Here is a 22,206-nt window from a genome sequence, read left to right as displayed (position 1 = left end):
ATCACAGGATTCCTGCTTCGACTATCCAAACTAAGCAGGATGCATTTAGGATGCTGAATGTGGAAGAATCCTACATCAAAATACAATAAAGTGTTTAAACTAGTTTTTTTATTGTGCCAGCTGTTCTCCCTCAACTTCTATCTACTCGTCCACTTCACTGTTTGCTAAAACTGTAATGCAGCCTTTAAAACCAGAAAAAGACACTTATGTCCAAGATCTTAGATGATGTCTGGCCTCATATCATGATGTCGATATATTATCAATATATTGCTCAGTCTATTTTCCCCCCTATGTCAAGTCATCACGTCACGATGCCTTAGCACAAACTCTACGTTTGGTTTTTACTTTTTGGTTCCTTACACGGAGAAAAGTGTTTATTTCTCTCTCCATTGGCTCCAGGTATTGTTTTTGTCAGCTGTGAGCGAGTGAGCTGGAACTTTTGAAAAGCCTCGCTGCGCGTTACAGGCGGACGATTTATAAACAGCTCACTGTTTTGAGTGGAGGCTGAATGAGCCAGGCAATGCGGGCAGGAAGGTGGAGCGATGGAGCTGAGTGCTTTTATTTCACAGCGAGCGCTTTGAAACAAAGCAAAAGCCGGGGAGGAGATAAATGGGTTAGCGAAGGAGCTGCAAAGTTATAGGGGGATTAGAAAGGATGAATCCAAAACATGCAGAGAAGGGAGGAGGGGGGGGGTACGACATGACATTGTTTAGCCTTTATGCCCAGAGACACTTCGCTCCCACCGCCACCAACATCCTTCAGGGGGGCAACCCCTGCTGTTTGTGCCCAGAGAGCCCCGGGGCTCCACTGAGATGGATCAGAGAGGAGGAGAGGGGGAGACGGGGATGATGGGTGGGGAAAGGAGATATAGAGATGTGGGGGGAGGTGAGGTTGTGAGCAGGTTCAGAGGGATGGAAGGAATCGGAGGAGACGGGGGCTGAGGGGAAAGAGGCCACTGGATGGTTAGGGGTGAGAGGTAGGGAGAAGGACCGGTGGGTTGGGGGGGGAGAAAAAGGGATGAAAGAGCTGGGAAAGGGCTCGGTGGGGCTGGACTGGAGCTGAGATGAGGATCAAGGACAGGCTGAGGGAGCAAGAGCGAAGGGGGGGGGGGGGGGGTTTAGTCAGCCGGGGCATTGATCCATGAGCCCCGGGGTCAAACGCAGGGTGAAGCGCTTATACAGGCCGCTGCACGGCTGACATACATGTTACATTCTCATGTCATATATCCTCACAGGGTAGAGGAGTTTATTTGTAAACAGTTAATACTTTTGTGGATATAATGGCCAAGTTTAATGTTTATTATGCTACTTAACTATAACGGTCTCTACTGTAAAGCAGCTTTTTAGACCAGAAATTTCTCATATCATGAAATGTATTACAGTCTGATAATTCTACATTAAACATGAGCACAGATGCAGCAGAGTCCATATATCTGCAGTGTTACCTGCCATGAAGTGCGAGCAGGTCGCCCTAAATAAAACGACGTCCTCTCTCTCTTCTGTCTCTCCTCCCTCAGTGGAAGCAGCGGGGGTAGCAGCAGCAGGGAGAACAGCGGCAGCAGCAGCATTGGCATTCCCATCGCTGTGCCGACGCCCTCCATCCCCAACTCTGGCCCAGGTGAGCTTTGCTAGCTGCACATCATGCAGTGACGGTAACCACAGGCCAGTCGGCCTTTCTCCTTGCTGATATTGAATGAGGGCAGGAATGCAGTCGACCAGCTTCAGGCATTTTCTTTTTTTTTAAACCAGTAATAGATCCTGCCCCACCCTGATTTTACAGCGCCGCCAACCCACCGAAGAGCTGTGCTACTCTTTCCCATGCTCCAAAAAGTGGCATGAGTATATAAAAATAACAAATCTCTATTTAAATTCCCCCCAAAAAATCAGTTTCTTGCACTTGGAAGTCTGGTGTGTTTGAGCGGTGTGAAATGAGATAACGCTCTTCAAACATTGAGAGGAAATGATGAGAAAGCGGGCTGCGCTGTTTGCACAGTGCTCCTACCTATGAGAGGGTTTCCTTTGGTGCAGTAGACAGAGTAGCTGCTACATAACACTACATACTACTACAAGCCTTTAGTGTACAGTGCATAACTGTGTCTTTGCATTTTAAAGTTTCAAAATATGTGCTAAAAATCTAATTTTTAATATAATATTCATGAATATTCCAATAATGGGCGTTGCTTGACACGGTGTAAATGTAACATGCATGTGTAGATAGTCAAGGCCACGCTACACACAAAGCCCATGTTTACCAGACAGGGATTAAGCGTGCCCATTGTGTTCTAAGCACAGCTGATTCTCTATTCTGCTGTGTAAATAGGCCACGCCGCTACAGTGGAACAGCCAGGCCCACACAGCGCTGCGTTACACCACGCACACGCCGCTGGAGAGGCACCGCTGCGTTTTAACTTGTACAAAAGATTTGAGCTGAACAAGAACTATTTTAGGTTTATGGAGCAGCTTTTTGTACCTCGGCGGCGGGGATCAGGCCGGCAGCACGGAACTAAGCACGGCTCTGACATTGTCTCCAAGTTGAAAAGGCCTCCCAAGGGGTTCCCTAATGAAGTAGAAGTGATGTTATGTAACGGCGTCGAGGTGCAGGAGAGCGGGACTCTGTCCGGACCTCTGCTTTAAACGGTGACTAATGTCCTTTCAGTCCCGCCCATGGGTGCTCCCCCGGGAGCCCCTCCGCCTCCCCCACCCCCACCTCCTCCTATGGCCGGGCTCGGCCCCCCGCCACCTCCTCCTCCACCACCACCATCTATAGGTGAGACACCTCGACCTCCGAGGCCGCTCCTGTGGCCTCTTCTGCCCGGACGGTGGGATAATCATCACGTCTCCTGGGATCTTCTTCTGGTGGAGATGCACAAATAAGGGTGTTGATGGGTGTCTGACTGTTTGTACACACTGCAAGCAAGAGGAAGATTATTTCTGGTTCATGAGTAAACAAAGCTTGGTGAAGACCACTAGTTAGTTCATGAATATAAGGATTAAAAACGTAATGCTTACCTTTAAACTTGAGTAATGGATGCAACTGTTCTACAAGCTTTTTTATTACCTGCTTTATTATTGTCTGAATTTAAAGCTTTAAAACGCATAAGGTCTGAATGAAATATAAATATTTAGGGGATGAGGAAGGATGTAAATGCGATTGGCTTTTCAGTCGATAAACATGTTGACCTTCCGCTGGTAGGTCAGCTCCGTAGGAACTGACTTGCTGAGACTCTTGCTTGCCGTGTGAACAGACTGAATGTGCTTCTTTTTGGAGACCGGTTGCATACTGTTTGAGAAAGATTAATTCTTTTTGATCCTTGGTGGTGGTGGTGGTGCTTCCTTGCTCTTCACTTATCTGCTTTAATTGGCTAATGAAGAAGTCTCATATCACCTACGGCCTTCAGAATCTCTGCAAATTTGACCTCAATCTGCTGCATATGAAGACAGGTTATCCACGCTGACAGACCAGATGATGATTTAATAACATAGATTTAAGCCCTCTAAACTGAATGTGGGAGGTGTGTCCAGTGAAAGATAGAAAGGTAATTTACCTGAAGGACTTTGAGACTTCTTTCTGCACAGCTATATCACCGTTTCATTTGATTTGATGGTGGTTAAAGCTGCATCAGGCAAAATGTCTTTTATTCTATTCTTCAATCATTTCTGGGACTGAAGAAGGCCGATCTGGAGCCGGTTGCACCAGCTGTTGATAAATCCAAACTTAGCCTGGAGTGATAGCTCAAGTGTTTACTAAATGAATAATTGTATGCATCACACTAAAAAAACACCACACTAATGAGCTCCATCAGATCCATCTTTATATTTAATAATATTTACACCCAGTAAATGCCAGATGTTGCGTCTGAAGCTTACTGAACCAGCTGCCAGAGCTAACGTTAGCTTGCTAACATGTGACCTGTTTAGATTTAGGAGTAAAATAAGATTTTAAATTGCATTTTTTTTTTCTATAACTGCACAACAAACTACAAGCCAACAACATTAAACTAGCATGCATGTTTGGCTATTTCCCCTTAATTCTAGATTAATAGACCTACTAACTCAACTAAAGCACCGTTTCTCCATGTATGCATATAAACAAAATCATGCCTACATGTACAACGGATCGTCTGTTAATGGTGCAACCTGATTTAGTTAATCGCTACCTTGAAATGAGCTAGGAGTCACTAAGTACAGCCGATAACGCCGTCCCGACACTGTTAGCTCTGTTAGCACAGTTAGCTACGAGCTGTCAGCTCAGGGTGTCACCATGTTGAGAGCCATTGAGAGGCAATCGAAATGCTACCGATCTCCTATCTTGCACCTTTAAGACGTAATTGACACCCAAAAAAAAAAAGGATACTAAAATACAAAACAGTGAGCCAGCACTCAATTCTGTGACAGCTAGACTCACAGCTGATGTCACAAACTATGACTTCTGGGTAATTCAAACATTCAATATTGCCTAATGTAGCTTTAATTTACTGGTGCGTGGGGTATTGATTCTGAACAACTGAGTGATACTGGTTTTGATTTACTGTCAGAGCTCTGCAAAGGTCTGTGTGTGCGTGTGTGTGCGTGTGTGTGCGTGTGCGTGTGTGCGTGTGTGTGTGTGTGTGTGTGTGTGTGTGTGTGTGTGTGTGTGTGTGTGTGTGTGTGTGTGTGTGTGTGTGTGTGTGTGTGTGTGTGTGTGTGTGTGTGTGATTGACTGCTGTAATCTTGAGCAGGATGATCACTTGAAACATGCACTTTTCACCCTTGGAACATCAATGCACACGTTCAGCTATAATTACTTCTGCCGGTGACGGTACATGGAGAAGTTTGTTTGCTCCTGCGGTTCCACCCTCTCCTATCTGAGAGCGTGTTCTCTCCTGAGAGACACCACGTTATCTAGAAATGTGAACAGGAAATACTCAAAAATAAATCTCTTCCTCTTGTTTTCTCACTCACACACACATTCTCACTCTGCATCACCACATATTTAAACATATTTAATGTTGTAATAATGCTGCTGTCAAATAGATTATTTGGTTATTTGTGGATACCCGGTGTAATGATTCACTCAATCATAAAGTCCACCCCGCCCTCCATGCGATAGCACAAATCACAAATATAACCACGTCTTTGAAGAGTGTGTGAAGAAGTTGTTTTCTCTGTCTGATCTCTTTGAACCTGAAGGGATCCGTCTGTTCTGTTGCAGCTTCTCTTTGCTCCCTGGATCTATACTATTCTTACAGTTCTATGTGCAGGATTTATTCAGATGACCTCTTAGGATTCTTGTGTTTTCATTTTACGCCCCGTGAAACATCTCTGTGAAACTGTTTTATCACGCACACAAAGGTTCAAGTCATCATATTGACTATTTTCATTTTATCTGTGTTTTGTTTTTTGCATTTCTTTGATACATTTATGCAGGATTTTATATGCAGGCGTCAAATATTCAACAGCTTTATTCATCCCCCCCCAAAAAATGGTTGTGCTCCAGATGAATATATACATAATATAAATGAAATAGAATCACGATCTGTGTTGCTTCTCTATCACACCTGCTTCCTCAAATTGGTTATTGGTTGTCTTTTCATAAGGTGTGGGGCTCTAATCAGTATTTAAAAGCTCAAATTAACTTTTACAACCTTGATGATTCATGATTTGGGTGCTTTTCCCCCCTCCTCTTCCCCTCTCTGTCTCCTCTGTCTAACCCCCCCCTCCCTTCTCTCTCTGGTCCTCCCCCATCTCCTTCCTTCCTTGTCTGTGGGTGTTTCTAGTGGTGGCCCCTGGGCCTGGTCTGGGCCCCGCTCCAATGTCCCAGTTTGGAACCATCTCGCGGCAGATTTCACGGCACAACCCCTCCAACTCCTCTGTCTCTATGGTTTCGGCCACGGGCACCTACCGCCGGGCGCCGTCGGTCACTTCCCAGTTCTCCTTGCAGCAGCAGCAACAACTACAGCAGCAACAGCTACAGCTACAGCAGCAGCAGCAGCAGCAGCAGCAACAGCAGCAGCCTCATATTAATGGAGGCACTCCTGGCTATGGCCAGAACTCAAGTAAGGCCCTTCTGTCTCCAGTCCCAGCCTGTTTTATAGATCCTCAACTGTCCCCGAAGCACAAAATGTCAAATCTTTCCAAATCGTGCACAGTCACGAACTAAAGTGAGGTAACCTTTGAATTCGCCGACCAATATTTCATCTTTACAAGTGAGTCACTGCTGTCTGAAGGTCAAGATTGACCAGAATTATTGACTTTTTAACATCCAAAACAACACCCACCATGTCTGATTTAAAACGTTTTTTCTAAGCTCTACACATGCGCAGTAAATAACTTAACAATAAACTATCACATACATAATTAACCTTACTTCTCTATTTGTTCAGGCAAAACACCTGGACTGTATTATAAAAGCAGAAAATGCAACATGTATACATTTCAAAATGTAGACTTAAAGATTGTAGATTTATGAAATGTATTTTGTGCTTTTGACTCTTATAGTACTTAACCTCAATCAGCTGGTGTTAACTTGACTTTTTAATAAATGCCTACACGACAAACGTGAAAAAGTAAATGGGGAGCACGTTTAACAACAACAAAACTTTATCAAAACGTTCATTCACAAACTCACAAGTCTCATTTGTATGTTCACTACTTCCCGAACACATGCATCTTCGCTTAAACCGTACTATTTAAAACACTTAACAGTCATCTGACGTGTTTTCAACAGATTTTTGCGAACATGCTCATAATTTTGTGGGTGAAGTACTTCTCTACGTCTGATGGTGCGGGTTAAGGCCTTTTATCTAACTGTCTTTAATATTCATGAAGAACGCCTCGTCCTTGGACTCGATGTCTGCTTGTAATATAAAGTCACAGTATATTCGGCTTCATACTAAGTCATGGTCAGAAGTTCAACCTGGAAATGTTAATTTCTCCGTTTATTATGTGTGTTTTGTTTCCTTTAAAAATGAAATCGCTACCGTCTGAAACCGTAGACTTGGAGTGTCTGGATACATTGCATGGATTAAGACATCTGTTCCAGGAGCCTTTGCTTTTACAACCGTTATTAATCAGAGGAATTCTGCCCGGACGAGTGTTGTTCATGTTAAAGTCACTTTTTTAAAGAGAAGACTTCTTAGCTTCTGCCATTACTTAACGCTTTATAAACCAGCAAGAAGTGCAGTTGAGTGATCTTTCAAGTTGCCGGGAGGATATATATTTTCTTCCCCTCTTAAGAATGTGGTCACACCGTATGTTATGCATTCACACCTGGCTGAGATCAGATCACAACAACACCAGCCAGACTCCAGATGTGGCAGATCGCGTTACGGTCACAGTGTGCTCGGCGTGCCTTTACACCAGACAACATTAACGCGCTGTTCATGACGGTGCATTCTGCATTCACAGAAGCACCTGGGCTTCATGTGTTTGATCAGTCTCTGTATCACTAACTTTGGATTGATCTCATCCTTTTCAAATGTAAACTAAGAATTGAAAGTAGGGCTGAATAATTGTGTAAAAATATCGAATGGCTCTTGAGATCTGTACCAAAGAAAATGTTTTTTTTAAGTCTGTAGATGATATGCAGGTCAGGTCGTCTCTGCTGCACAACTTAATTTAATTTAAAACGATATTTTGACACACACTGAGATTTGAAATTGCAGCAGGCCATAATGCGATCTTGTCAAAAAATGTCGATTACTCGTGCAGCCGTGATTCAAAGCACTCTGAACAGATCTGAGTTCAGCGGGTTTGCCTGGGATTTGGGTTGAGGTTGAAGGCCCTCCAGGGCAAACAGCGCCTCCCTCTGGCCACCAGCAGCTCTCACTTCTTCTCATTTATAAGCCGCTGGTGGGAGCCGTCTGATTGACAGATATCAAACCTAATCCTCAGTTTATCCTCTGGCCTCAGTGATCCACAGATACCATGTGAATGTGGAATCTCATCGCAGACGTCACTCAACTTCTCAGCATTCGTGTCTGATCTGTGGAGACGCTGCAGCCACAGACCGTTCATTTAATTCATCTGTTGATTCAATAATTGGTCTTTTTTTCCATATATATTCTTTAAAAATCGAATTTGGATGTTATAAAGTTTCTTTGAGTCGACGGGTTAATTAATTAGACGAAGCTCTCACTCTGTTTCTGTTGCACATCACTGTCTCTGTCTCTGTACGACGTGTTCACGCTCACAGTTCTTGCGTCTGTCAGTACTGTGTTTGCTTGGGATTGAGGTACTTTACACTGTCTTCTTGTCACTGATGGGCTTTCGCTCTCCTTTTTTTTTCTGTGTGCACTCTCTCTCTCTCTCTCTCTCTGCCTTCCTGTCTTCCTCTCTGCTGTGCTTTCAGTGTCTGTCGCTCCTCCTCCTCCCCCCATGCCCCAGCTGACTCCACAGATACCTCTGACTGGCTTTGTGGCCAGGATGCAGGAGAGCAGTAAGTGAAGAGGCCAAGACATACTTTTCCTCCTCGTCTGTGCCAACTACTCCCATTTCTAGAACACCCAGCATGCATTGTGCTTGTTCATCCGCCCCCCCCCCCCCACCCCACACATCTTCCCTGTCTGTCTTTTTGCAGCAATGAACCGTCCAAGAATGTGTCTCATTAGAGTGCCGTCATTTTTTCTGCTGTTTGGAGACAGATTTATCTCTTCAGCTACTAAACTGCATTGCTACTGTTTCTCAGTAGCAATAAAGCTACATCACTGTCATGGCAGAAGTATCTTTTTTTTAAATATGTGCAGTGGAAAAGCCACCAACTGAGATAGTTGAGGCAGCCACCTGCTGTGTATTTTGTCACTGACTGAAGCTTGGTGTTGGTACGCTGAACGTAGCTCTGCAGGGTTGAGCTGAGGTGAATGATAATGTTTAGAGGAAACAGAGCTCGAGGTCTCTGCAACATACAACCGGAGAAGATTGGACTCTTCACTGCCCCTTGCTGGACAAAACACCTGCATTACATTCAAATATTCTGTTCAAGAGGAATTAGTTTTCTGCGTTGGATATTTGAGATTTTTGAGAAATGAGATTTCTGCGTTGGATATTTGTTAACGAATACCACATGGATGCTGTCACACAAACCTAACCTACTAATACATAGCATGACCCAGCATGGAATCATTTAACATCATGCAAGTGTTAATAAATCAAGAGGCTTAAACATACAGCATATAATCTTATTAAGTGATCCATGTGAAGTCTTAACTGGTGATGCTGCCTGCTGGATGAATTTAATATTCAAATACCTTCCTTTCATAAACTCATCATTATTTCTGCATGATTCAGTTGACCGGTGCTCCTCGAGGCTTTTTATAACCTGACAACCCCAAATAAATCTCACTTTTCCTCGTCTCTGTCCATCAGTTGCAGATACTCCCACTCCGCCTCCCCCTCCGCCTCCGGATGACATCCCCATGTTCGACGACTCCCCTCCACCCCCGCCGCCTCCTCCGGTGGACTACCAGGAGGAGGAGGACGCGTCCGTGGTGCAGTACAGCGACCCGTACGCCGACGGAGACCCGCAGTGGGCGCCCAAGAGCTACGTGGAGAAAGGTTTGAGCATGCTACCGCTTCCTGGATATAAAAAGCACCAAAACATTTGAGATACTAGTCTCTACTTAACAAACATTGGGTACTAGAGATGCTAGTCTCTACTTAACAACAAAGGTTGGGTACTAGAGCTACTAGTCTCTACTTAACAACAAACGTTGGGTACTAGAGATACTAGTCTCTACTTAACAAACGTTGGGTACTAGAGATACTAGTCTCTACTTAACAAACGTTGGGTACTAGAGATACTAGTCTCTAGTTAACAAACGTTGGGTACTAGAGATACTAGTCTCTACTTAACAAACGTTGGGTACTAGAGCTACTAGTCTCTAGTTAACAAACGTTGGGTACTAGAGATACTAGTCTCTACTTAACAAACGTTGGGTACTAGAGATACTAGTCTCTACTTAACAACAAACGTTGGGTACTAGAGCTACTAGTCTCTAGTTAACAAACGTTGGGTACTAGAGATACTAGTCTCTACTTAACAACAAACGTTGGGTACTAGTGATACTAGTCTCTACTTAACAACAAACGTTGGGTACTAGAGCTACTAGTCTCAACTTAACAGCAAACGTTGGGTACTAGAGATACTAGTCTCTACTTAACAAACGTTGGGTACTAGAGATACTAGTCTCTACTTAACAACAAACGTTGGGTACTAGAGCTACTAGTCTCAACTTAACAACAAACGTTGGGTACTAGAGATACTAGTCTCTACTTAACAAACGTTGGGTACTAGAGATACTAGTCTCTACTTAACAACAAACGTTGGGTACTAGAGCTACTAGTCTCTACTTAACAACAAACAGTGAGTACTAGAGATACTAGTCTCTACTTAACAAACGTTGGGTACTAGAGATACTAGTCTCTACTTAACAACAAACGTTGGGTACTAGAGATGCTAGTCTCTACTTAACAACAAACGTTGGGTACTAGAGATACTAGTCTCTACTTAACAACAAACGTTGGGTACTAGAGATACTAGTCTCTACTTAACAACAAACGTTGGGTACTAGAGATACTAGTCTCTACTTAACAACAAACAGTGAGTACTAGAGATACTAGTCTCTACTTAACAAACGTTGGGTACTAGAGATACTAGTCTCTACTTAACAACAAACGTTGGGTACTAGAGATACTAGTCTCTACTTAACAACAAACGTTGGGTACTAGAGATACTAGTCTCTACTTAACAACAAACGTCTCACTTCCGGTTTGTTGTTTTTCTTCAGTGGTGGCCATCTACGACTACAACAGGGACAAGGACGACGAGCTGAGCTTCATGGAGGGGGCGATCATCTACGTCATCAAGAAGAACGACGACGGTTGGTTCGAGGGTGTGTCCGGCGGTGTCACCGGGCTGTTCCCTGGCAACTACGTGGAGTCCATCATGCACTACGTGGACTGAGGAGTAAACAGGAAAGTCTATTTATTCAGTCGTATCGTAATCCACTGAGAGACTGACCGCCGACATTCTTGACTCCTGAGATAGACGTAACTGTATGATCCCCTCCCCCACCCTTTTTTTGATATGACAGAATGTTCTTTCCCTTACCGATTGCAAATAAAATGAAAAGTAATATCTATTTAGTTTATTTTTTGGTGTTATATGGGCGGGTTGGGGGAGGGGGACTTTTATGGAATATGTACAAAACAAAACAAAACGTTTCTGAAGAATTGGACTGCACGCGTTGAACTCATAAGACGATGGTCACACAGCTGAAGGATGTACGACATCATCTTGCCTGGACAAAAAAAACAAAAAACAAGATTAGCGAGTCAAAGTCCTTTTTGTGTGAACAAGAACATGAGGTTTGATGGAACAAATAAAACGTAAACACCTTCAGTCGAAGTGTTTCTACTGTCCGTTGTACATAACGAGAGCTGCAGCCGCTCGGGGTTCTGTAATGTGAATTCAGTGAATGTCGATTATAAGTCGCGCACTCCTCGACCCCCTCATTCGTAAAATAGGATGGCCTGTCAATAATTCACAAATTGAAAGTACTGTATATGGTATTTCAAAGATAAACAATTACTCCTGAAAATCAGTCTTGGCGTTAAAGCATGCAACATTTTAAAAGAGATATAATGTAATCTTAAGTTTATTGCCATTATGCTTCCATTATGTTGTAAATGTATTCACCTTTTTATTTTTATTACACTGTTGAAATCACTGAACTTTTTAGGCTCTGAAGTAAATTCTCAAGCTTCTACCACATGGTCTCACGCGTCCTAAATGCCACTTTGCATTTGGACTTTAAAAATTGTAACTGAATTTACTTTTTCATCCGTTTGAGGCAGGAGATCACATTCCATGTTAAAAGATTGTCACATCACTGTTATTTTATACTAATCCACATCAAATCCGTGGGATCCATCGGTGACTGTGCTTCTGATAGACGGCGGATAGCGTGCGGCGGCGACGAAGCTGGAATTGTGGTGCCCGACACGGCCATGTGACAATTCAGATGTAACGTAGACCAATAAACAACCAATACCTCCGCAGCCTTCACACAGACCTGCTCCGGGTTCAAAGGACCACGTTGAACACTCTGAACATGAGATCCTCTGGGCTGTACAGGTGTACATATTTTAAAATCAACATCAGCTGTCACTCAGGTCTAGAACTCATCTTGAAAACATTGTAGTTTTTCCCGTCGGCCCTCGAACGCACCATCTAGCATAACTTCTTTTATTTTTTACCATGTCAGGATACTGCAGCTTATGCCTTCATATTTTACCCGCTTGCTTTAGAAATTTCAAATTAAAAAAAGAAAGTTCCGGCTCAAGTTCATGGGTAGAAATATTGAAATCTGTCTGTCTGCCCTTCATTTGTACATATAATATGTTGATTGAAAAAGTAATGTACAGTCTTTTATAATAAACAATTCTATGTACAACATGCATGGTGTGGTCACTTGGTGGAAATCAAAAAAGCGCAGACTTTAATTGAAAAAACATAATTGCAGGTTTATTGATCAGAGTCCTTTATGATGTTAAGGCCTTAGTGTATACAGAGCACTTTGCATTAAATAAGTAACCGTGTAACAAGTCACAAAGACACACGACTGCTTGGCCTCGGAGGTGTGGACGGATCTTGAAAAATAATAATCGATCATAACAATAATCGATCCAAACACACCGATGACTGTTTGGCATCTGTTTGTTTGGATTTACAGATTTCTCAACGCCGCCACGGCTCAACACTAGCATGTAACAAACTCAGTCAAAAGTCGGCTAATTTCAAGCAAGAGACGATCACAGTATTGAATGAAGTGAGGAGTTGGATTGCAGTTTTCAGTGGTATCCATCAATTTAAGTTAATATTTCCTTTTTCCAAATTATCACCGTTGTTGCCATTGAGGAAATCTGAATCACTGATTTGCACTAAAAACAGTATTTGTGTGTATATATATGGTATGTAGCAAACAAGCACCAAGGGTCGTTCCGAACCAATCTCTCATGGTTTTTAAACGTTAGAGTTCATGGTGAGTCTTTTTTTAGTTTTTCCACAGGCAGCAGCCTGAAGTGCATCCTGGTACAGGAGGTTCACTTGTCTCTGGTGAGCACCATCTCAGTGACCCTGATGAGGGCGTCTCTCTCTGCCGACGGCCGGAGCTTACTGATCTGCCTGATGGCTTCTTGACAGTAGCGCTCGGCCAGGTATTTGGTCTGCTGCACGCCGTCACTCTAAAAACAGTAGAAGTCATATTGTTTTAATGTTCTGTACCTGCAAAGTACAGAATAAAGCCCCCTCCATCACCAACTGAAAGCTTAGCTACGGTTTTGGTCACAATGTTTACTTAATACAAATCAAACCTTAATTTGTAATATTCATCTACCCTAATGTATAATAAAAGGGTCTCATGCTGATGTTTTTAAATGTCTAGTTTCGGTAGAAACTTGCATCTGGAAGCATTTAACGTACACATTTTACAGTGTGTTGCTGGTCATACCTGCAGGACGTACTGCCAGGCTTGATCTATGTCTCCTTTAGTGCTGAAGCGTCTCATGATCAACGCATGGAGCTCAGGGAACTGGAAAGGGAGAAGGAAATTGACGTAAAAACTGACAGTAGACAGTGATACGTGGTGTGTGTCTCAGTAAGTTCATTTAAATGTACAGTTTCTACGACACATGACCGACTCTCTCACCTGTTGACAAGCAAACAGGACCGGCCCGGTGGCCAAGCCCAGTTTGAGATCTGCAGCCGAGGGCTTCCCCAGGTGACTGGCTCCTGATGTGAAGTCCAGGACATCATCCACCAGCTACAAGTCGGAAGAATGAACCCATAGAATCATAGAAAGTTAATTTCAACAGAATGATGTCCTGAATAGATGAGATATCCTTCCAGTAGAGTAGTTTCTTATGTTTTACATGCTTTAGCTTGTAAGGAGTAAAATAAAAAGATTAAAGCAGAAACTATAGAAATTACCTGAAATGCAATGCCAACGTTCTCCCCATACTTGTAGGCTATTTCATGAACTTTCGGATCAGAAGTTACCTGAACGCACACCTTGGATGACACAGAAGAGACAGTCAACAAAAAAAAACATTTGAGTAGAGACAGAGTCTCTTCTTCTGCGCCGTGATATTTGTGTGAAACAGAACGTACATACTGCTTTACAACTGTTTGCAATAAGACTCGCCGTCTTCTTGAAGGTTTTCTCGAGGTAGTGTTTGAATCGCTCGTTCTCGTTCTCCTTGGAGCCCAGCTGCATGAATTCACCTGGAAGCACAGATTAGGGAGTTCGGTAATGGACGTACTGTACTAGATGACTTTGGGTTGTGACCCTAAGCTGTATTTAAAGATGGGCGACATGACAGCTCCCCAAAAGTGAAGCCAAAACATCTAGACCGCCCCAGACGGTGGCTGGCTGCAGTATAGAACATAAACTCTACTACTTCCATGTTAGCAGATGGGAAATGAGCCAAACTAAATAAAAAAATCAATTTATATCTCATACACATTTCTTCCACAGATGGTTTCTGTCATTTTAGGTAGTTATCATGCTAATGCATGTTTAAGTGTTATTTTTTTCTGATAAGACTGGTTTTTAATGCTATAAAACTTTTACTTTATTTAAACTGTTTCCAATGTGCTTTAAAAAAAAACTACTAAGTACAGCTTGTATTACTGACTGAGGTGGCACGAAGAATGTGATTTCTGTACCTCGCACCAGATCCTCCATCACCTGCGACATCACTTTTACAACCGTGTTGTCACCAATACGAGCCATGGCCATGGAGGCAGTTGAAAGGATGAAATCTCCGGCTAAGATGGCCTGGAGGATAAAAAAAAATAATTATATTTGCATCCGTAAAATGAAGCGGTACAGAGAAAAAGAAAAGGTTTTTGAGCATATTTAATTCCTCTTACCTTTTTTTCCCCCCACACCTCATTGATGGTTCTCTTTCCCCGTCGTTTAGCTGATCCGTCGATGACGTCGTCGTGCACCAAGCTGGCAGTGTGGATCATTTCTGCGATCATAGCTATGGTCCTCTGCCCCGGGAGCAAATCTCTACAGAGGACAGACAGACAGAGGAAATAAAAACCTGGACTGTGCTTTATGACAGGGTGTGGTGCATCCTGGGGTTAACAGTAAAAACATAGTGCATAGAAGGTCTGGAGGGATCCAAATCTTACGCGGATCTGTTGCTGTGAGCGTTGAGCGCCCGGGCCATTAGGACAACAATCATCGGTCGGATGGCCTTGCCCTTCCCATCGAAGTAGTAGTCACATAGTGACTTCAGCTCTTCTCTGGATACAAATAGCTCCTGAGAGGCAGAGGAAAAAAATTCAGGCATTTTATTTCAAATCATAAAATCAACTGGTGACGGAGATAAACTTTGCCAAACACAACATGTCTTCTGCTCATTTATAACCAATATCTCAGATGGCTCACTTGTTATGTGTTTCACATGTAGGGACACAATAGTAAGAACAGTCTCTGGATTGGAGAAAGTACCTTTCTGATGTCATCATATAAATTTGTTAAATCTTTCTGCGCTAATGTGAACGGGTCCTTCAGCTTCACGTCAGTGTGTACGTTCTGTCTGCAACCGCAAGACTGTCGTGTGGGAATCAGCAGCCGGGAATTGTGTCTGGAGATGAAGACAAACAGTAACTGTCAAATATATACATGTATATACAGAAAATAAGGTAATTACTATTTATAGTATTGTTGTATCTACAACCGTAGATCCTTGGTACTACAACAATGTCACGTGATATAAATCTTACATTGCTTGACAAGTATAGTGTGCTAAATATGGTGACCGTCACAATTGTGTGCACAAATGCTGTAAATAGTTGTTGGTTATGGTAACTCACCTGGGTAGAGATGTGGTGGAGGTGAAGGTTTTTGGGTGCATCTGTGTCGGTAGAATCGATAGCTGCCCCTGAAAACAACAGAGGACATGAGACCAAAAAGGATTTTAGACTATTTAAATACTTTAAAAGGCCAACAGAACAATTGACCCCAAACAGTGTATTCATGGTGGAAATCTTGTAGTTTTTACTCTTTTTAGCATTTCTACTGTTATTGTTGGAAATCAAAGCTGTATTGGCTAAATATGTGTACAAATACATCTCAATGTACTTAGGATGAGGATAGAAATGAACACGGTACTGCAACTGCAAACAGATAGACTAACAACATGCAATGTCTTTATAAAAGTCAAGTGTGAAGTAACATGTGGGTCACAAATGAATGACATAAAATATCTAGATGGACGTAGACGTTGTTTCGACTTAAAGTAGACCACTATCAAAGTAAAGGACAGCAGTAGAGTAATGTCTCTGCAACATTAGACGCATATAGTTCAGTTTCTGACCTTTAGGGGTACTGAGGAAGTTCTGCACATGCCAACAACAAACCCAGAAGTCAACAAGTCCACATTCATCTAGGACATTCTTACGAAACACGAGACACTCTTGCGAAAGAAAAAATGTCTCGAATCGTTGATGTTGCATTGCGTAAATAGTCAGTGAAGTAACGTTAATACGCCGGTTAGCTAGAAAATGACTACCATTCATTTTCCTAACTGACAGCTCCGCGGTGACCTTCCTGGAATCTCAGCCGGCAAACTCACCTCGCTCCCCGGCCCGGAGCTCCACGATGTCCGCCGGAGACAGGCGGTGGAGAACGTGGGCACGGACCGGCCGTTAAAGTGCCTCAAGGTTTCTAACAGACTCCTGCTAGTACAGTTCGTATTCCACCTCATGCAGCGCCTCAGCCACGGGCACGCCATGTTCCCGGAGCATCTGGGCGTCAGGCGGCAGGTTATATAGTTACGTCACCGGAACCGGAAGCCGGTTACGGTTTTTGACGTCGGTCACGGACGAGGAATTAGGTTACTGCTAGCTAGCCATATATGGGAGTTGAGACAAACATTAATGAATTCCTCGAAAGTTATTTAGTTTTAAATCAGAAATGCAGCGGTAGATGTAAACTGAAGCTATAAAATACGCCTTCGTCCAGGTGTCTGAGGAAATAGCACGGAAAAGTGTAGTGTAGTGTACTATTAGGGGCTAACGTTAGTAGATGGGTTGCTAATATCCAGCTAGCTAGCTGTAGCTAGCTGTAGCTTTAGCTGGCTGTAGCTGCAGGTAGCTCTAGCTGACTAACTTTATTGGGGTTTTCAAAACAGTTTATTAATCTATAATCTGGGTAAAGTGTAAATTCCGAATAAACGGACCCTTTTGTTCACACACTGCTGTTAAAAACACATTCAAGGTTGATTTCTAATCGTTTTGTTTTTAGTTATTACTATAAAACTGATAAACGTTTCTTTAATTTAGGGTCTTTTAACTTAAGGAGTGTTTTGAATGCAGGGCAGAGTATTTTACACTGTGATATTAATACTTTCACAGCATCAGAGTACTCCCCCCCCATTGCTGTGTGCATTAGGACTACCTGCTGGAAATCCTAATTTACCCATTTTCAGATCTACGACTACATCAGTGCTTACAGTCCAGTAGCTTTGAGGCAGTTGCTGTGTCTGCAACATGTGGAGCCAGTTTAAAGTGTTAGTCTTTGCTCTGGTAGCAGCATCCGGCTTCACACCTGTACATGTTCTGGAGTTCTGCACTGACCGTGACTGCCATAGTCACGACAACACGGCATCAAACAGCCAGCTGTCCCCAAACACTTTCAAATCCAGGTGGAATATTAGTGTTTCAAACCTCATACAGGACCTGGACCGGTTCAGACTGTCTTGCAAGAAGCTAATAGGTACAGAAGTGATTTGTGTGTCTTTTTTTTTTAGGTCAATACAAAATGTGTTCCCCAGTGACTGACGGTGATAATGTCGTGATTCAATCATTTCTGTACTCTCTGCAGAAGCGTTCCCAATCGATGTGGTTGACGGTAACTTTGCTCGCTCTGTAAAGAACTGCATATTCTCCAAATCCATTCCAACGCCACTGAAAGGCCCGCTGAGACTGGCAGCAGCTTCTAAGGTGACGTTACAACAACACCACCAGCAGCATCACACAGTCTTTACAGTGAAATGCGAAGACTTCATCGTATCTGAATTTGTCTTGACAGGAGGTCATCGAGGGTGTTTTAGACTTGGATGTGGCTGTAACCCAGTCGGATGATTTCCTGCATTATGCCAGCGGTGGCAGACTGCCACCGGGGTCAATTCCACTTGCTCACAGATATGGAGGTTATCAGGTAATGGTTAATTTGTTTTACTGGCATGCATAGTCACTCGTTATCTCAGGAATAAATATACCAAAAACAAGTGTATTAGCAACGTCAAGGACACTTGGAGGTCTCTGTAAATCTTCTGTAAGATAATATCTGTGAACATGTGAGACTAGATCTTGAAATGTATTGATGAATAAACTATTTCATCATCAGTTTGGCTACTGGGCAGGTCAGCTGGGTGATGGTCGAGCACATTCCCTTGGTCAATACACCAACAGGTGAAAATGAATTAGGTTTCCTCTTGTATTCAAATAACTGTATATTCAAGGTGCATCACAGTTCACACTTTAAACCTATATTCATTATGAAACGTGCCACAGGAAAGGAGAAGTGTGGGAACTGCAGCTTAAAGGCTCGGGGAAAACACCTTATTCAAGGTATGTTGGACTCCCTCTACACCTTGAATTAAAATGAACCTGATTACATTTACAGCTGGTATTAATATGTGTCTCAAATGTCCACATTAGGGTGCGATCGAGATCACTCTCTTCTTCCTTTTTTCCTTGTTTCACTTTTTCACATTTGCCAACACTAGTGATAAATGGCAGCAAGAGGCAACTATCTTTAATCTGACTGAAATTCCAGATATGAGTTTGATAATGTTTCATCCAGGTCGGGAGACGGTCGCGCTGTGATCCGATCCTCTGTACGGGAGTTCCTGTGCAGCGAGGCCATGCATGTCCTGGGTGTTCCGACCAGCAGGGCCGCCAGGTGAGGGATGAAAGGCAGCAGGCCGGGTCAATGTATGGGAGGGTCTGTTTGATTTGGAAAGGCCTTAGTGCTCTTTAGTCAGTTTGTTAGTCAAACCATACAGCTTACAGTGTTTACTTACACCAGGAACATCATGTATATCTGTTGAAAGTGTTCACCAGACGTCAAAATAGTTTCCTCTACTTTCCACGACATGTGTAAGAACTCTGTAGAAGGCCAGTAACTGTATAAACATGAACTGCCTACTTTGATTAGGATAAGTTATTTACTTTTGTGAAATGTTACTGATGTGATGATTTGCTTTGCTTCAGTCTGATCGTAAGTGATGAGGGATCAATTCTACGACGGCAACGTGAAGACGGAGAGAGGTGCAGTGATTCGTGCAAACATAGACGTGAACTATTTTCAGTTTACTGGTTCATCACACTGTATGTTTCACTGGAGGTTCTTTTAATGTTTTCAGGAGCTGTTGTTCTCAGGTTAGCCAGGTCATGGTTTCGCATCGGATCTTTAGAGATTTTGTCTCAAAGTGGAGAGATCGATCTCCTGAGGTGATTATGTTCACGTGATCTCTCAGGCGTTCTCGTTCTCTGGCCTCCTGTTGCATAAAGTATACTGCAGCTTGTCGTTCTGTTGATTTTAGGAAGCTGTTGACCTTTGTGATTGACGAACACTTTCCTTCAATCAGTTCTGATGACCCAGATAAATATTTGGTAAGTAAGATAAAACAGAAATACGTTTTTTTGCCAACTGAATACAAGGTTTTATTTGATCTTAATGTAGTGTATGAAATGATGAACAAAACCGAGGTGTCCTTCTGCCGTTGATTACGGGAATTAAACTGTTGTTGTGTTTCTGCATGTTGTGTATAATTAGTTTTTTATGGAACTTCCTTGTTTAATGCTTTGTATTTGGTTGTATTTCCATTTGTCCAGGTGTTTTACTCCACAGTGGTAAATGAAACAGCACATCTGATTGCCCAGTGGATGTCGATTGGGTTTGCACACGGTGAGAACCTGTTGTGGCTGATCATTTTACCACACAGTTTGTGTCAACATCTGCTTATATATGTTTTATCACATTCATTTATCATTTTACGTTTCATCACAACAGGTGTGTGCAACACGGACAACTTCAGTCTCCTGTCCATCACCATGGATTACGGACCTTTTGGCTTCATGGAGTCATATAGCCCCAGTGTGTACGACGACGCACGTCTGCGTTTCTTTAACAATAACGTAATGTCCTTGTCGAATGTTCCTGTCAAACGTCAAACAAATGTTCAATTCTGCAGATTTCGTCCCCAACACTTCTGACGATGAGGGCAGATACAGCATCGGAGCTCAGGCCAACGTGGGACTGTTCAACCTCCAGAAGCTCTTGGCGGCTCTCAGTCCGGTGCTTTCTAAACGGCAGGAGAGCAAGTAAGAACACCGCGATAGCTGCTTATATTAGAGGAACTTTAAGTAATATTTAGTAAAAAAAATACAAGACCTTTTGAACTTTACCAACCTGGAATGAGGACCCAGTAATGGTGGTTTGCTTTGATGGAATAATTTTGGACTGACTTGTCGTCTTAATCTTTTTTTTTCAGGGCTAAACACATTTTAAATGGATATGTTGATATTTACCATAAGAGGTAAGGTCCGTGTGAAATGATGATTTGTCCTTTTATAGTGTCCCTCATTCTATATCCAAGCAGTGACAGTGATGATATATTATTCCAGCTGTGTTCACGCATGCGTTTCAGGATTCATCAGCTATTTAAAGCTAAACTGGGGCTTCTGGGAGAAGAGGAGGATGATGGTTACCTCATTGCCTTCCTGCTTAAGGCAAGTCATTGCATGGTTACTGTAATAACATATTTACATTGTTCATCTGCAAACATTATCTTTACTCCTAATCTTGTGATTGTTTCGTCAGATGATGGAGGACACTCAATCAGACTTCACCATGACCTTCAGGCAGCTCAGTGAAGTTTCAGCCCAGCAGCTTCACGACAGGGACTTCACACAGGTAGAGCTGAAGCAGCTTCTAGATTTAGTTTAGGAGCTGGTGGCGTCTTTAATATCTGTACCACACACTGATCACTGGAGTGTATTTGCGCTGCATGTCAAAGACGTCATGTGGTGATGTGACGACGTTTCTTCTTACTGAATGTTTAGAGCAGCAAAAGTAGCATATAGGATTAATAAATGGTGATAAATATGACAAAATAGAGATACGTTTATGACACTGTTTCAGATGTTTATCTATTAGTGCTATTAGTATGCAGGTCAACCACATGCAAAAGTGATGCAGAAGCAGTGCATCTATGAAGAAGTTTGATTTTAAGGCATCCTTTGTCGTTGTGTTGTGTTTTGTTTTAGTTGTGGGCTCTTGAAGACTTGTCGTCCCACAAGCTCTTCTCTGATTGGCTCAGCGTGTACCAGCTGCGGCTCATCCGGTGAGCAAAGAGATGTTCAGCAATGCCAGACCTTCCTCTACTTAGTTTCTGTATCCAAAGTTTTTCTGAAATGTTCACAAGGTTGTTTATTTTCAGTATTTGCTAATGCTCTCATTTCTAATTTGTTTTAACTTTATCTACGTGGATTTAAAAGTTTGTTTTCTCTGTTCAGACAACAAAATGATCGTGATTTGGATCGTCAGCAGAGGATGAAAAGTAAGCCACTAAATGTACATATGAGTGTCGATTTGAACGTGTAATATGTAACGATTTGGCGTTTCTACCAGGAACAAGTTTGTCTGATTGTGAAATATATCTTGCAGACGTAAATCCCAGATATGTGCTGAGGAACTGGATGGCGGAGTCTGCTATAAGTAAAGCTGAGATAAATGATTTTTCTGAGGTGTGTATATGATATTTATGACTTACCATAGTACATGCTGTACTATAACCTTTTAAGTACTATCAAAGCAGTGCCCACTACTTTTCTGTTACAAATTGTTCTGATTGTATTTTCCCCTCACTAGGTGGAGCTGCTTCACCATATTCTGTCCTTCCCCTTCGTTACACAAGAGACTGCAGAGGAGGCGGGCTTTGCCTCAAGACCTCCCTTTTGGGCTCAGAGGTTAAAGGTCAGCTGCTCCTCCTGAGAGATTCTTGGATAGAGCAAAGACACTCAAGTGAGGAAGATTACAGCATACCTGTATATGCCTTTATGGTATATTTTAGTAAACTTTTTCATGCTGGTGGAAAAAAGTGGTCCAAAATGTCAAGGTCATGGCTGTTAAATGTTCCCACCATA

The 22,206-nt window shown here is 42.7% G+C and overlaps 3 protein-coding genes across 7 annotated transcripts in view; 2 read left to right on the top strand and 1 right to left on the bottom strand.

Moving 5' to 3' along the window:
• Positions 1-11,116, top strand: part of abi1a (abl-interactor 1a) — a 41,491-nt gene extending 30,375 nt beyond the window's left edge. The window contains exons 6-11 of one of the 5 annotated variants that reach the window (XM_079181478.1): positions 1,517-1,617; positions 2,656-2,766; positions 5,756-6,034; positions 8,329-8,415; positions 9,342-9,530; positions 10,763-11,116. In XM_079181478.1, the coding sequence (XP_079037604.1) occupies positions 1,517-1,617; positions 2,656-2,766; positions 5,756-6,034; positions 8,329-8,415; positions 9,342-9,530; positions 10,763-10,938 (943 nt within the window). In that variant the 3' untranslated portion in view covers positions 10,939-11,116. The remainder of the gene's footprint in view (positions 1-1,516; positions 1,618-2,655; positions 2,767-5,755; positions 6,035-8,328; positions 8,416-9,341; positions 9,531-10,762) is intronic. The other 4 variants (XM_079181480.1, XM_079181479.1, XM_079181481.1 and 1 more) reach the window with 4 other exon arrangements.
• A 1,358-nt stretch (positions 11,117-12,474) lies between these two features.
• pdss1 (prenyl (decaprenyl) diphosphate synthase, subunit 1) lies at positions 12,475-16,784 on the bottom strand (the record flags this gene model as incomplete). The annotated part of the gene is made up of 11 exons (XM_079181485.1): positions 12,475-13,220; positions 13,487-13,567; positions 13,685-13,798; positions 13,966-14,046; positions 14,150-14,259; positions 14,704-14,815; positions 14,911-15,052; positions 15,178-15,308; positions 15,500-15,635; positions 15,865-15,932; positions 16,626-16,784. 11 exons carry the CDS (start codon positions 16,782-16,784, stop codon positions 13,080-13,082), a joined length of 1,275 nt encoding a protein of 424 aa, XP_079037611.1. The 3' UTR covers positions 12,475-13,079.
• A 136-nt stretch (positions 16,785-16,920) lies between these two features.
• On the top strand, positions 16,921-22,154 carry LOC306712273 (protein adenylyltransferase SelO-like). Its single transcript, XM_079181477.1, is given in 20 exon segments — positions 16,921-17,767; positions 17,876-17,994; positions 18,083-18,211; positions 18,401-18,465; positions 18,568-18,624; positions 18,860-18,958; positions 19,270-19,278; positions 19,280-19,326; positions 19,422-19,509; positions 19,602-19,671; positions 19,894-19,966; positions 20,072-20,155; positions 20,253-20,382; positions 20,553-20,597; positions 20,709-20,790; positions 20,882-20,974; positions 21,328-21,404; positions 21,577-21,620; positions 21,728-21,807; positions 21,932-22,154. Coding segments are annotated over 20 exon segments (1,740 nt in total). The 5' UTR covers positions 16,921-17,541; the 3' UTR covers positions 22,055-22,154.
• Positions 22,155-22,206: the final 52 nt, after the last annotated feature.

The sequence above is a fragment of the Pholis gunnellus genome, assembly GCF_910591455.1.
Source record: "Pholis gunnellus genome assembly, chromosome: 20".
In the NCBI taxonomy this organism is placed as follows: domain Eukaryota; kingdom Metazoa; phylum Chordata; class Actinopteri; order Perciformes; family Pholidae; genus Pholis; species Pholis gunnellus.
This window is presented reverse-complemented; position numbering and strand designations above follow the sequence as displayed.